This window comes from Cicer arietinum, chromosome 2 (assembly GCF_000331145.2).
Source record: "Cicer arietinum cultivar CDC Frontier isolate Library 1 chromosome 2, Cicar.CDCFrontier_v2.0, whole genome shotgun sequence".
Classification (NCBI taxonomy): domain Eukaryota; kingdom Viridiplantae; phylum Streptophyta; class Magnoliopsida; order Fabales; family Fabaceae; genus Cicer; species Cicer arietinum.
Window position 1 is genome coordinate 5442490 of NC_021161.2, and position 14948 is coordinate 5457437.

The 14948-nt window shown below is 26.8% G+C and overlaps 2 protein-coding genes across 3 annotated transcripts; one reads left to right on the forward strand and one right to left on the reverse strand.

The window, feature by feature from the left end:
* Positions 1-669: 669 nt before the first annotated feature.
* Positions 670-6700, reverse strand: LOC101513545 (vacuolar histidine transporter YPQ3-like). Of its 2 annotated transcripts, XM_004489578.4 has the most exons (14): positions 6548-6700; positions 5610-5805; positions 5082-5124; positions 4764-4790; positions 4561-4650; positions 4309-4448; positions 3592-3760; positions 3386-3508; positions 2643-2762; positions 2167-2187; positions 1781-1839; positions 1580-1670; positions 1313-1429; positions 670-830 (listed from the first exon to the last, which is right to left on the reverse strand). In XM_004489578.4, exons 2-13 carry the CDS (start codon positions 5783-5785, stop codon positions 1349-1351), a joined length of 1140 nt encoding a protein of 379 aa, XP_004489635.1. In that variant the 5' UTR covers positions 5786-5805; positions 6548-6700; the 3' UTR covers positions 670-830; positions 1313-1348. The 2 variants fall into 2 exon arrangements, with proteins under 2 accessions (XP_004489635.1, XP_073221114.1); XM_073365013.1 differs by lacking the exon at positions 6548-6700 and having other exon boundaries at positions 5610-6254.
* Positions 6701-13012: 6312 nt separating this feature from the next.
* On the forward strand, positions 13013-14774 carry LOC101514082 (heavy metal-associated isoprenylated plant protein 45). Its single transcript, XM_004489579.4, has 3 exons — positions 13013-13202; positions 13364-13439; positions 14363-14774. Exons 1-3 carry the CDS (start codon positions 13146-13148, stop codon positions 14683-14685), a joined length of 456 nt encoding a protein of 151 aa, XP_004489636.2. The 5' UTR covers positions 13013-13145; the 3' UTR covers positions 14686-14774.
* Positions 14775-14948: the final 174 nt, after the last annotated feature.

Here is a 14948-nt window from a genome sequence, read left to right on the forward strand (position 1 = left end):
GTCTTTAAGAAAAAATTGAGGTGGGAGATACAATTGAAGGGGTGCATGTTACAATTCTCGTAGAAATTTATAACAGGTTGCTGCAAATCCATTAACTATTCAGTTGTAGAATTGAGTACCAAGGGTCCACCACAATTTGCCACTAAAACATTTTTAAGATTTTCCAAAATTTTATGATTTAAAATTTGAAGAACCTTTCATTAATAATCTTACTAAATGATGAATTGAGAGGAAAAAAAAAAGACTAATATTGGATCAAGGTAAAATAAAAAAAATGTTTAAACTCGAGCATTTAGATTAGATGCTTCATGTCTTTTTTTGTTTAACCAGATATTTAGGGTTCAAATTCAACTATTAATATGCAACAATGTTAAAACTCTTAAAAAAGAACTTTATCGTCAATTTGATCCTACCTAAATTGAGAAATATTCAATTTACACCATAAAGTTAAATAAAAAATAATATTTTTTAACATCAAAATCAAAAAGAGATATTTATCATGAAAAGCATGTAAAGAACATATATAATTAGGAGCAAATTTTATGAATACATTTGGTTAGAATTTGATTCCATATTTGAACATTTGTTATTATTTATTGTAGGTTTAAGTGACTTAATGTTCTCTAAGGGGTATACTTTCTTTTTCCTTCATGATAGTAAACAAAGCAATTATAAAAAGTTAAAAACCAATGAATATATAATAATATAACAATGTTAGACAAACAGAAAATTGAAGAAAAATTCAAAATGGAATTGTCAAAATTCATACAAGATTTCTGGTCCTCGATGAAAGACCATTTCCCTTGGTCAGCATTGTGGAAATTGCATGGCTGTTAACACATTTATCAATAATGATTAAATAAGGAATATTATGCATTAGGAGGGATATAACTTTATGCATTATATGATACAACATTAAGCTTTGTATGATTGTACATTTTGACATGTAATAATGTAGTAAAATGCCATATCATAAACAAACAAAAAAATCTTTTGATAGATATATGCATGAGTTACACTAATGTTGAGGAATAGTATGAAATACAATAATTGTTTTTTATGCATGAACAAAAATGTGATTCGGATTCCCTTCAATCTGCATCGTCAGATCAAGATAGATGAAACACGTTCCGACTTGGTATTTCGATTTACAAAGTCGGAAAATGAGTCATTTGATTTAATGCTAATGGTCTAGATTGTGTAACTGCGACAAATGCATGATTCCTTAATTGTTGGGATCCAGATCCATAAATTTCCATTCATCAATCATACACACTCTTGAACAAAAAAAACTAATTAACCAAAGACAAACCTCATAAGCCTTGTTTCTTCGATTCGTCGTCATCATCTAAGCAACAACTTCATGTTTATACTTATTCTCCAGGTCTTTCGATGTCCGATGTCGAAAGTATAGAAATTGCATCAAAATCTAAAACTCAAGTTAAGGTAGACATATTTCTGCAAGCTCCCTTTCTACTATAGGAAGATTTAATTCCTACATATAAGTTATACTGTATAGAATATGCATCTCTTAATTCAATTCAAGCAAGAATAAATGTTATATATAAGAAAAGGATACAAGAAAATCAAGAAGAGAACATCCTCCTGATTCTACAAGCCATGGAAGATTTGGACCAATTTTTGACCAATCCAAGCTTCTCACTAGTATGCTACATAAAAAGGAAAATTCATCTTTTTTGAATATGATGAACATAGTTTCACACCATTTTTTGTATTTTCAAATGTAGAAGTTATTACATACTGAGACTTAGCAACATACCTTGCTACATAAGTGGTATTCCCAACTAAAGCAAAGAGAAACATAAGAGGATTGACACCCTACAAGTCATAAAAGAAATTAGATCTTACAAAACATTGAAACAAACACCAGTAGGCACGGATAAATAAGATTGATTGAATAATCACATGTATTGACGTCGTGTCAGTGTCTGATACTCATATGTGTCGGACACCAAAAACACCTTCAATGTGAAGTGTCAGTGCTACATAGTTTAGAACTTTGTCCAGAGAGTACTAATTAAAATTGCTTCATAAGGGATATTTACCATAATCATATCTCAAATTTTTGTACTTGATAGATAATAAATAAGACACCAGAAAAAAGCATATAAATAATCATAGCTTGCAATGGTTGGAGTCTCTCACCTCAAAGTTACCCTTTCTGCTCTGCAAAATTGAAGAAAATTATAGTCAAGTCAATATTGAACTACAAAAGAAAGATTTTAGATGATTTAAAAATTTCCAAAAACCAAAAACAGATATTTCTGCTATTTATATTGTCATTGTCAATTATAGGTTTGTTGATTAATGTTTTAAAAACCGAACCAAACATTAAATCTGCAAGACTTTTAGGTCATGGTTCAACTGTTTTAAATCACTCTAATTGAGATAAAACTAATTGGGATAAAACTGTGGTTGAATACTTCAATTACCGATTGTAGACAGTTGAACTATCCAATTCAATTTTTAAAACATTGATGACTATAGAGAATTATGTTTCTTTAATTGATTTATTTTAACATATATATTTCTAAGTCCTTCACAATGCAAAGTATGTGAGACATAAAAATTTTATCAGAAGCATTTATGATCTAAAATTCAAGAAAATATTAAGAACTCACATTCAAACAAATCTGAGGAAATCTTCCACCCATATATATAACTGCCATTGCCCAACCAAGGTAAATCCCAATGCTAGAGTGTTCTTCTACACCATGAACTGGCAAAGGATGGCCACTAACCTGAAATTTAAGAAATAATAATCACATGATGGTAAAAATTGAAACTTCACTCATCCATAAAATCTGCTGATGTGGAATCAGCTAGGTGAATTTATAACATAGAGGTCGTTTATGAAATGACAAAATAGAGGGTAATTAAAAAAAAAACAAATCATTGGATTAAAGTTAAAATTACAGGTCTTGTGCAACTTAGATAATTCCACATCAACATGTTTTATGAGTTCTCCGTGCGAGTGAAAATAGGGGAACTGAAATTCAATTAAGTCTAAAAAAGTAAAAATTAGCCCGAATGGCCAACATGTCCCAATTTTTTTATGGGTTGTGCGAGGAGCGTCAATCTACCCTACAAAAAAAGCCAGGTAAACTGGTCAACCTGACGGCTGAACCCATTTTGATATATCAAATAATGAACTTTCTTCTTCCCTATATTTTCTAAAAAGCTCCCAATTTTTGTCTAGATTGGTTAATCCGAATGTGTTTTTTTGTTAAAATACACATTCGAATAAGCCAATCCAAACGTGTATTTAAGAGTATAAGACGGAGAAGAAGCTCATATCAAATATGGACTGAGTTGATCTTTCTTTCAAGTGTGTAACAAAATTGTGACTTTTGTATTGCATTACCTGAAGAAGCTTTCTCCCAACATAAATCACAAACTCTTGTCTTGGATTTGAGACCACAGAATGAATTCTTGTATCTGGTGAATGAAGCAGATTGATGGCAGCCAGAAAAGTTAATGTTGACACCTGAAAAAGCTAGAGGTGATTAGATTTCAATGCTAGCATTGTCATAGTTATACAAGACTAGTGTAGCAAATAGAAAAGTTTACCAAACACAATGTACTCTTGATCTTTAAAGAAGGTGCTGATTTTGTCAAGACAGATGAAACAAGCAAAGGTTCTTCTATAGGATCCAAAATATGAGAAGAAGATGTCAATCTTTTGGGTAAGATAAATTCTGATTTGGGAGTATAACTCTTTGAGAGATATCTTGCTGACCTGATGCATTCAAAAGAAAAGAGTTCTTCAGTGCTTTGCATTCAAAAGAAAAGAGTTCTTCAGTGCTTTGCATTCAAAAGAAAAGTGTTTATGTATAAGCTACTTCTATAACAAAATATAAAATAAAAGTTGAATTGTTTTTATATAAGCTATAAGTTGTTTTTATAAACTATATGTCATAAGATATTTCTATAAGCTCTCTTAAATAGTTTATTGTGGCATTGGAAGATATTTATGACAACAACAACCAAACCTTATCCCATTAAGTAGGGTCAGCAACATGAACCAAACGACGCCATAACATTATATCATATAGCTCAACACAAACGTAGTTGATCTATGTCATAAAAATTCAATTAAGTTTCACATTGGTTGTCGACAGTCTAACACAATCCTCTCCTTTAGCAAAACTAGCATAGGCAGGATTTTACCTATATAGAGGGAGTCAGAAATATTTTTAACATACCAAGATATTGATTTGAGGCCAACAGAAAAGCTAAAGTATAACAGGACATTTGACATAAACTTCAATGAAAAAGATTAATTACTGGTAGTATGATTGTGTTTCAACATGACTTTTTGGAGCAAGATTAATCGGGGAACTCAAACCAATGTTTGTTCTCTGATCACCATCATTGCCATTTTCAACAACACCATTGCTTTCTCCTTCATCTATTGTTGTGTCAATCTAACAATGATCAAAATGTTAGAACACAACATGAATATGAACCAATACATTAAGCAATTAGAGCATAATAACAGTAGTCGAAAATTTCGCATGAAGTATTGAACTTTCTTACCTTGAACTGTTTCTTGCACTTATGTTGAGGATTTATGTGTCCATAGTAAATGGCTTGTAAACAAAGTACAAATGTTGTAAAAGTATACAACTGCACATTAACAAAGAAGGTCTCAGAAGACATATGAAATTAGATTGCAGAAGTTAGATGAAATTATTTACAAGGTCTCAAAAGAACATCTCAATCTTCAGCTAGAGTCTTACCTCTGCAGTATATAGTTGAGTTGGTAGCTGCATAAACAAGAAATTAAGTCATCCAACTTAGTATATGCCCTTATAATTAACTCAAGTATCATTATACTCTCAAAATAGACATTTGAATAGTCAATCATGAACTGTGAAGAACAGTGGTTTGTTCAAATTTCAATATGCTATATTGCTATAACACTGCTATTCGACAACACTTTTTACAAAATAGTGTATCCAAAATAGAACAGTAGTGATTTTTTCAAATTCCGGTATGCTATAGATTAGTCTTACAAAACATAGCTACTTTCAAGATACACTAATAAAAAAACTTACAGTTGCAGGTTCCAATAAGCATCCAAAGAGGTTGAACAGATCCCTGCAAAATAAAATAAATTGAATCAAATGTTGAATGTATGTGGATGGAACAACACTGAGACGCAGAAACTTTTAATAATTTAAGAAAATAGAAGTAATAGAATATAATCACATACGATAGTGTCATGACGCTGAAAATACATTCAATTTGAAGTGTCAGTTTTCATATAACATGACTTCTTTATTCATATATTTCCAAAACAAAATGGAGAAACCTTACAAACTTTGGTGTGAAATCACTATAAGTTTGACAAAATCACAGTAACATTATGATTTTGTTGAAACTACAAAATATAGCTTTCGCCAAAATCACTATGGCACACAATGATTCTACCAAACTCACCCCAAATCCAAACACCAATGAAAAAGTTGGTTGAAACAACATAACACACTAAAAGATAAACAAGATTAAAAATTATAAACCATAACAAGGATTAAAATTGATTTACATTACAATAATTTAAAACAAGAACTTAATTTAATTACCCTATCATCCATGTGAGCAAGAATGCAACCGAGAGACCATGAGCAGATTTTTCTCTGTAGTTTGTGATTAACTGAGGAATCTCAGCAACCATCCAAACAATGACACTAATTACACCTAATGTGATTGAAGTTGTCATTGCTATATTGCTGCTCATAACCATTTCAACAAACTGCATTGTGTCAAAGAAAATTGAATCTACAAAAATTATCAAGAATCAATTATTAGTGAATAAAATCAGTTGCAGAATCTCTGATGAAAATGATATAAAGTATAGTAAAAAATGATGTGTGCTTCTCAAATCATGCCATAAGAAGACAAAGGTGACAAAACAAATAAATAAATTAGTATATCCTAATGTCAATAATATGCTGAAAAGTAACAACATAAGAATAAAGGAATATTGAGTATGCTCATCAACATGTCTTTTTAAAAGTTTTTCATATAAAAATAAGTTTATGTTTGTTGTCTACTACTACACAATTAATGTTTGTATCAAAATTCTTACTGACACCATATAAATCCATGGAATGTAGTGAAGTAAATTTGGACCTATTGAACTTTTTCAATCCAATCCATGGAGGAAAAAATAATGTTGGATATTAAAAAAAAAATAACTTTTTTCATAAATGCATTTCCCATCAATTTTGTTTTTAACTAAACAAAAAAAAAAAAAGAAATCTTTAACGATTTCATACTCCACTCAATCAATTTAAATAACCTAATTCTTCTAAAGTGAAATGTGTTATGAAAAAAGTGTAAATTAGACTACATGGAAAAAACCATATAATGATAATAATAAAAAAAATGAAAAAAGTATAGTAGTGGTTAGTGAAATGCATGGAAAAAAAAAAAGTTTAGAAAAATATAAAAAAAAAAAAAAATGAGTAAAATTTGGAGGTGAAGAATGAAAAGTGAAGAGAAAAAGAAAGAAAGTGACCTGAAAAACAACACAGTGGAATATGACTGCTTCTTCTTTCTTCAATTTCTCTTCACATGAAAAATATGAATGTTATATATAATCACTTCGGAATCGAATCAAATCAAATATAAACAACATTGTAACAAAGTGGGAGTTACTATTTATCGACTTGTGGAAATAATATAAAATTAGTTTTGACATCCATATACATTTTTTTTTTATCATAACATATTCCTTTTACTCATATTATATATTTATATATACTATTAGTATACTAGCTTTAAAAGCATCTTTTTTTTTAATTATTATAAAAATTGATTGGATAATTAATATGTTTATTTTATGTCTTAATGTTTTTAAAAGAATTTTTGTATTTAAATATATTAAATTTGACTTTTCATATTTAAGACAAATTAATAGTATTAATTAATAAATGATATGTTTGGAAAAATAATATATACATTTATGACTTAACTTATTAAGCAGTGCTTAAGCAAAAAAAAAAAAAATTGTGCTTGTAATTAACTATAGGTAGGAGTGAAATGGGTCGGTTTGGTTATTTGCAAAATATTAGTTTAAATCAATAAAATTTGAATGGATTGATTTGATTCGGTTTTACTTGTTTTTTATGAGTGAATTCGAATCAAACTAAACTGATAATATACATGTTGGTTCGGTTCAGGTGATTGTATTTCAAAAAAATAAAACTATAAAATTTCAATTTTTTGGTGGAATAAAAAAAAAAAATATACAAGTGCAAGTGTCACTTTAATTTTCCATCTGAAATAGAATTTGAAATAACTACAAACTCATAATTTAATAATTTAAAAGACCAAAAACAAAATATGCAGTAGTATTACATAATTTGATTCACTAAAACAGACTTTAGAATAACATAGTACAATAACAGATCAAGTAAAAATACAAAATAGACACTAGTAATGTCAAATTAAACCAGTATTTAGTTGTTTATATTCTAAATGAGAATTTAAATTACAATGCAAAATAGGTGCGATAGCAACTTGAATAATACAAATCCTGAAATAAACAAGTAGTTAGAAATTATAAAATGAAATTTATTTCCAACATAAGTAGATCAAAATAAATATACTCTTATGATATTCTTCATTCATGTCATACCATCGGTATTAACTCCAACACTAGTAATACTTAATTCAACAATTTCTAAAAATTAAAACACACAATCCACAATATCTTTGCTCTTATCGTTGTCATACATTTTAGTAAAACAAAATTCAATGCATTCATACTTATAACAGGGATATAGAAAAACAGCCACAAACAAAAGATAGTTTATAACATTACTATCCCAATACTTGTTAAACTTCACTTGGATATTTATTGTCATCGTCATCAGTTTTTCATCCTCACTATTAGTCAATTTCTTTAATGACCTTTGAATGTCACACAATTTTTTGAAGAATGTATTAGATGTGACATGCAATGAATCAAAAAAAGAAAGTATTGCATCACAAAAGATCTTTAAAAAGTTCACAAACACATGTGCATGTTCCCAATTGAAATGATTAGGAGCATCTACTTCACTAGCAAGAAACACAACAAATGAATTATTTTGATATTGAATTCAATTAAATGTCTTTTCATATTTTACAATAATTTCTAACATCAAATAGGTAGAGTTCTAATGTGTTCGAACATCAAGAGCTATCGTTGTCTTATTTTCTATATTAAATTCTTCTGCACATTTTTTAAAACTAGCAAGCATAGTCGGAGATGTCTTAACAAACTTACAACTCTTATACTTTTAATAGATGAGTCGATGGTAGTTAAATCATCACTAATAATCAAATTCAAAATAAGAACGCAACATGTCATGTGTATGAACTCTCCCTTTAACAAACTACGGACATTTCAATCATTCACCCTCTAACTAAATACGTCGATGAGTGTAAAGATATAAACCTAGAATTTGAAATATGACTTAACTTAATGGACCTGATTGTTGTGTAAACATTTTTTTGTCTTATTGACCTAAATTTTTATGTAAAATATATATATATATATATATATATATATATATATATAATGTAAATAGTATTGTTTGGTTCAATTTCTATTGGTTTTTATAACTAAAATTCAATACTCGAATTAATAATCTTTGATTTATATTAGTTTGATTTATTTTTGAATAAATTTAATTTGAATGTTGAGATCGATTGAATTTATAATTACATATAGTAATTATAAAACCTAATTTCCATATCAATAATGTAATCAAATTAACCTAACAAAAACCGTACAATGCCAAAAAGTAAAAGACAACACCTAATTAATCTGCACTGCCAAAAAAAGTAAAAGACAGCACCTAATTAATCTGTTCTTAACGGATTTTAAAACGTACAATAACGCTTGATTCTTTTTTCTTTTTTTGACGTTATTAAAGCTTGATTCTTAGACTATTAGGTAAAATTTAGAACAAAATTATTCTCCTAATTATGAGATAATTATACTACTTAAGTGTCTTAATAAATGCGAAAGTACATTCATATATAAAATATAGACACATTAAACTAATTAATTAGGCTCAACTAATTTAAAACTTTCAGTAAAGAACCCATTCCAATGGGTAGTTTTGGATACCCCAATTTTTTATTTATTTTTTGAATAAATAAGTAAAGTTTATACTACTTAGTTACCCCTAATAATATATATTTAGCTTAGTAATAAAATAAAATAAAATTCAAAAAATTATCATTTGATGTTATTTTTATACTTTTAATCTCTACTTTAATGATAAATTAGCAATAAAAATTATCAAAACAAAACTCATAAACAAAATTAATAATGAATTAATTTGTTGTAAATAATTTAATTGTTTATATTGAAAAAAAACATTATTAATTATTATAGATTCAAGCATTGATTAATTTGACCCCTTAAAGTTTCATTGTGTGTTGCTTTCTGAATAACTATTGTCGATTTTATATACATTTTATATATATATATATATATATATATATATATATTAATATAAATTATTATGATTTTTGTGCTTAATTGTTCAATTTGATATATTAATTTAACTGAAATATAATTTTAGTCTCTTATTTTATCGAATTCATAATTTCAATCTTTTTTTTTTTTATCTTTTTTTTTTTAAATTATTGATATTTTATATTTTTCTTAATTTGAATTTTAATTTGTTTGAGATCCTAAATTTGAATTCAAGACGTCTATTTATAAAAATAATACAGCAAATAACTCATTTATTTATTTATTTAAATTCACCTTTATTTTATTTGTAAAGTTAGCATTTCTTAGAAATATACAACATGTGTGGTCCAATAGAGATTGTCCTCTTACTTTCACATTTTTTCAAGTATTTTTTTTTTTTTTACTAACAAATGATTATTGAAGAGTTGTTACGTTGTCTATTGTTTCTTTTTCCTTTTTGGGTATAACTTTTGAAATTGGAAAGAGGATCACTTAATCGTTTATAGCCATATTTATCCGGTAAATACTCGGTCTTCTGTTTTTCTTATTTGCCTCTAAATACACTCTTAAAAGTTATGTCATGTTAAACATATATTGTTTTCATCTATTGTCCAAATAATTGTGGGTAATTTATTTACTATAATAAAAATCATCAAAAAAGAATCAACACTACTCTTCAAAAATAATAGTTTGTGACTATTTTTATAAATAAAATAATAATATAATTAATATCAATTCAACATAAAATATATATTTATTTTTATTAAACTAATAGGATTTAGTCATCTCACTTACGAAAATAAAAACATAGATGTTAGCAGACGACTTTTGTGATCGTTGAAGTTTTAAATATTTTTTTAAATTAATACATATTAAAATTTTCATTGTGATATAACACCAATAAAAAATTGAAACATATACTCCACTATTTAGGTTAAATATTCAAAGTAATTTTTATCCAAAAGGTAATTTAACTTCATTTTTTTTTTACTAAAACTTAGTTTCACTTTCAATTTTTTTAATAACCCTAAAAAAATGCGATTTTGTTTTTAAAATTTTCAAGTGGTGCACTTTTTGGCTAAATTGCTATACAATTCATCATGCAAAATTTGTAACATGTTTCGTGGAGATACCAAAATGTGTATTTTTCTAAAAAGATCTAAATATTGCTTTACCAAAATTTATCTTATTATTCTGGAGATACCAAAATATTGTTTACACCGTATATATATATATATATAAGGTGTGATTTAACTTTTAATTAATCAACAATGTGACAAACCAAGGTTCGGAGCCCGGCAGATAAATATATTCAAATTTATTATCTTATAGATAATTTTTTGACTCAAGAAAACATATTAAAAAAATAATATAGAGGATCGAAAACAACTAATTTCTTAATTTTCAGAAATTGCTGTTTTATATAGTTTCTTTTGGGCCTTTTTCCCTTGTTTTGGGTTTGCATAGCTTCTATTTTGGGTTTAGACATGATTTGATGAGCCACCTTATTCTTAAAAGTCAATTTTGTAGAATTAAATTAATGATCAATCTAAATTATAAGATGATATTGAGTTTATTCAAAATTAATTGGGATATTCGATATCTAGTAAAAATGAAAATATGAATATGAGTTTTGGATAAATATCCGTAAAATTGAGCATAAATATAGGTATAGAAATATTAACACCTACCAGTCCACACTCTCTATAAATATATATATAACTTTTTTTTCATCGTAATATGTATTTGTTTTTTTATATTTTGGATGTTTTGTGTTAAATATGTATTTGTTTTTTATATTATTTTTTCATCGTAATATGTATTTGTTTTTTATATTATTTTTTTAATTTTTTTTATTAAATAAATGATTTTCACATAATTTTTTTTTCTTTGTATTTTTTTTGTTATTTCGTCGGTTAAGTGTGACATTTGATTTTTCTGTCTCATTGCGGTATTCATTTTATTTAAATGATAGATTAATTTGATCTAATATAGACATATTGAATGAATGACTTCACCTGTCTCAATATTACTATCAAGAGACATAGATATTGTGATCACCTTAGTCTTTAGTTTTGTCAAATTAATAGCCATTTATTAATTTTATACTATTAATTTGAATATTGTAAGTTTATCTGCAGATTTATTTTTTTTCTTTCAATTTTTGACAAATCTATATTGTGTTGTTTTATATTTATGTATTTTATTAATTTAAATTAAAGAAAATTATTTTTATTAAAAAAAATTGACAGATAATATTCGAGATTTTGTAGAAGCTAGTTGGCCTAAAATTGATTTTGATAAAATGGTGGGTACGGTTCTGAGAAAGGGGTGAGAGTGAAATTAGTAGAACCATTGGTTAATATGTAAAGCATATGCCATGTCAATGGTTCAAAGTTTGGATTTGTGAAAACCACATGAGAGAGATATCTATATATCATCATAACTTTATCTCAACTTTAATGTCCCCTCAAATATAAAAAAGAAGAATAAATTAATGACAAGAAAGGAGAACCAATCCATACCCAAAGCTAAAATAACACAACAAAAACCACATGTACAATATAAACTTTATTTATTCATTCTTTTTCAAGCCATTGGAATAAATCTATGTAATTAATTATATTACACGATTAACGTTTTTTACTATTTGAGTTAAATTAATGATTGAAATTGATTAAAATTAGTTACATAAATGTATAATTTTAATTTTTTTAATTTTAAATTAATAATCGAGATTATTTATCGCATGTAATTGTATAATTATTTAAAGAAAAGAGTTGAGTTTTTAAAAGAGTTAGAGGAAAATTTTCTATAAAAAAATCTTTTTTTTTAAATTGTTGTTGTTAAGCTTCAAATAAATTACAAAGTAGGGTTGAACCAGAAAAATAATAATTAGACATTAGGGTAATTGAATTAGTGTAAAAATAAATTTATCATATAAAACATACTTATAATTTTGATAATAATTTATAATAAATATTATTAAAATACGTCAACATTTATGTCAACTGTGTGAAATTTATTCAACCTTATAGCCAACAAGGCGTATATAAATATCCAATTGAATTACACTACAACAAATCAATTTATCTTTAATGGAATAAATTATTTAAGAGTGTCCACACAAACAAAAATACTTTCAATGATATCAAATAATTCCAAACATAAATCATAAATTTATCTATTTTGTTGAATCCCATTATATAAGCTGCTTTAACCAAATAGATTCCACTAATATCTTTGATTCCACAACTAAGAGTCTTCTAATTGCATTTTTTTTCATTCACAAAATTCAATAAAAAATTCAAATTTTATTTCACTCCGACCAACACAATCTTGGTCTATTTTAACCAATATATTCCATGATTCCAAAATTTTCATGTTACCGTAGTTTCAAAATATTCCTATGTTCTTTTTTTGATTAATTAATGATACACTCATATTCATATATGATGAAATAACACATAGTTGTGGCTATCTATTACAATAGGTGCAGCATCTGATTGGAGATTAAAAAAAAAAAAAAATAATTTAATTTAACTTTTAGAAGAAAGGGTTGGAAGTACAATGTTCCTTCAGATATTATAAAAGCATTCTTAGAGTTTCCAACAAAAACAAGTTAACAATATCAAATCAAATGTATAACATGTTAGGGTGGCGACCTTGGAAAACAACATTTCCTAATGCTTTGTCTGTAAGTTCCAACTTCATGTTTCAATATATTACTATACACTTTGTAGCTTAAACTTTGTAGCAAATGAGTTAAAAATAAATTTTACTTTTTTGTTTCTAATTTTTGTCCTTATAATTTAACTTTGTATTCTCCTTCAATTTATATTTTGTATATGGCTGTAGATTGTGGAACTTAAGGTGCATATGGATTGCCAAGGGTGTGAAGAAAGAATAAGAAGGGTTATCTCCAAATTAAATGGCAAGAACCGTCCACATTGTCCTCTTATTATTTTTCTTAAAAGAAAAAAAAAATTGTTTAATATTGTATAAAAAGCTTAAAAGACATCTAATTTTATTATTGTATATTTAAAGAGTTTTATTTTAAATTTTATTTTGGACTCTTAATTTATTGGACTAGTAGACCAATTAATTAATATATAATTTAGTTGTTAAAAGTGACAACTTTTAGTGTCTTGTTTTCTGAAAGTGTCGATGTATTCAAATTGGTCCCAAATCAATGTTTCAACTTTTTAAAGAATAATAATTCTAACATTTGAGGCCAACAAAAAATTCATCTTTCGACATCAAGTAGACATCATGTGACACTTGTTTAGGTATCCATCCATGTAGGAAATCTAAAGACACCAATGAGTGTTAAGACATATAGTATATAGTTTGTCAGCTACTTTATTACATATTATCAGCAACACTATTTAACTAAACGACTAATTAGTTAAATAATTGAGTTGTGAATATGAAGGGAAAAAAAAACCTCTTAGAAAAGAATTTTGTCGTTTATATTATTCAACTTGACGTAAAGGATTAATATGCTTCATGGAATGCCTAATCTACATTAAAAAAATTGTATATTCTGTAAAAAAAAAATTGTGTATAAATTAATTAGCACATTTGAAGACTAATTTATATACCTTACACTTTATGTAATCAAATTAATTGGAACCAAAATGTATTAATTCTTAAACAATTGATTTTTGCAATTTTTATTTTTTTTATGCTTTGTTCCAAAGTAGAAAAACCTCTCACCTTATGTTTATTTTTGTGAGGGTCACTCTAGAGTTGACCTAGGGCTTTGATGTTCAATTTCCGACTATATCAAAAAATATTGAGATACACTAGATTTTGATTGTGGCATGAAAATATTGATAGGCTGAATTAATGCAGGTGTTGATAGCTTGGAGATAGATATGGAAAATCAAAAGGTAACAGTTATAGGGTATGTAGACAAAAGCAAGGTATTGAGGATTGTGAGAAGAACAGGAAGAAAAGCTGAGTATTGGCCATATCCTTATGATAGTGAATATTATCCATATGCTTCCCGATATTTGGACGAATCTACTTTTAAATCTTCATATAATTACTATAGACATGGTTTTAATGAGAATGTTCATGGCTATTTTCCTGATCAAGCATATTCAACTGTCCCTGATGAAACAGTCTTTCTGTTTAGTGATGACAATGTTCATGCACCTTGCACCATCATGTAGTAAATGATTAATTATGTTTTTGATTTTCTAGCATTTACATCCTACACTTGTAATGTATATTCAATGAATTATATCTTGTTCTGAAACTATATATATTGTCTCCTGTGAACCTGAAATTTTGAGTGCCCTATATATATATAAAAGTTTTGATCTTTTGGTATTTTTCTTTTTTTACAATATCATTAATAAGATTTTTAATGTTTCTTGTAGCATAATTTACAAATAAGATTTTAACAACATCATTTTGAACAAATTTCTCTTAC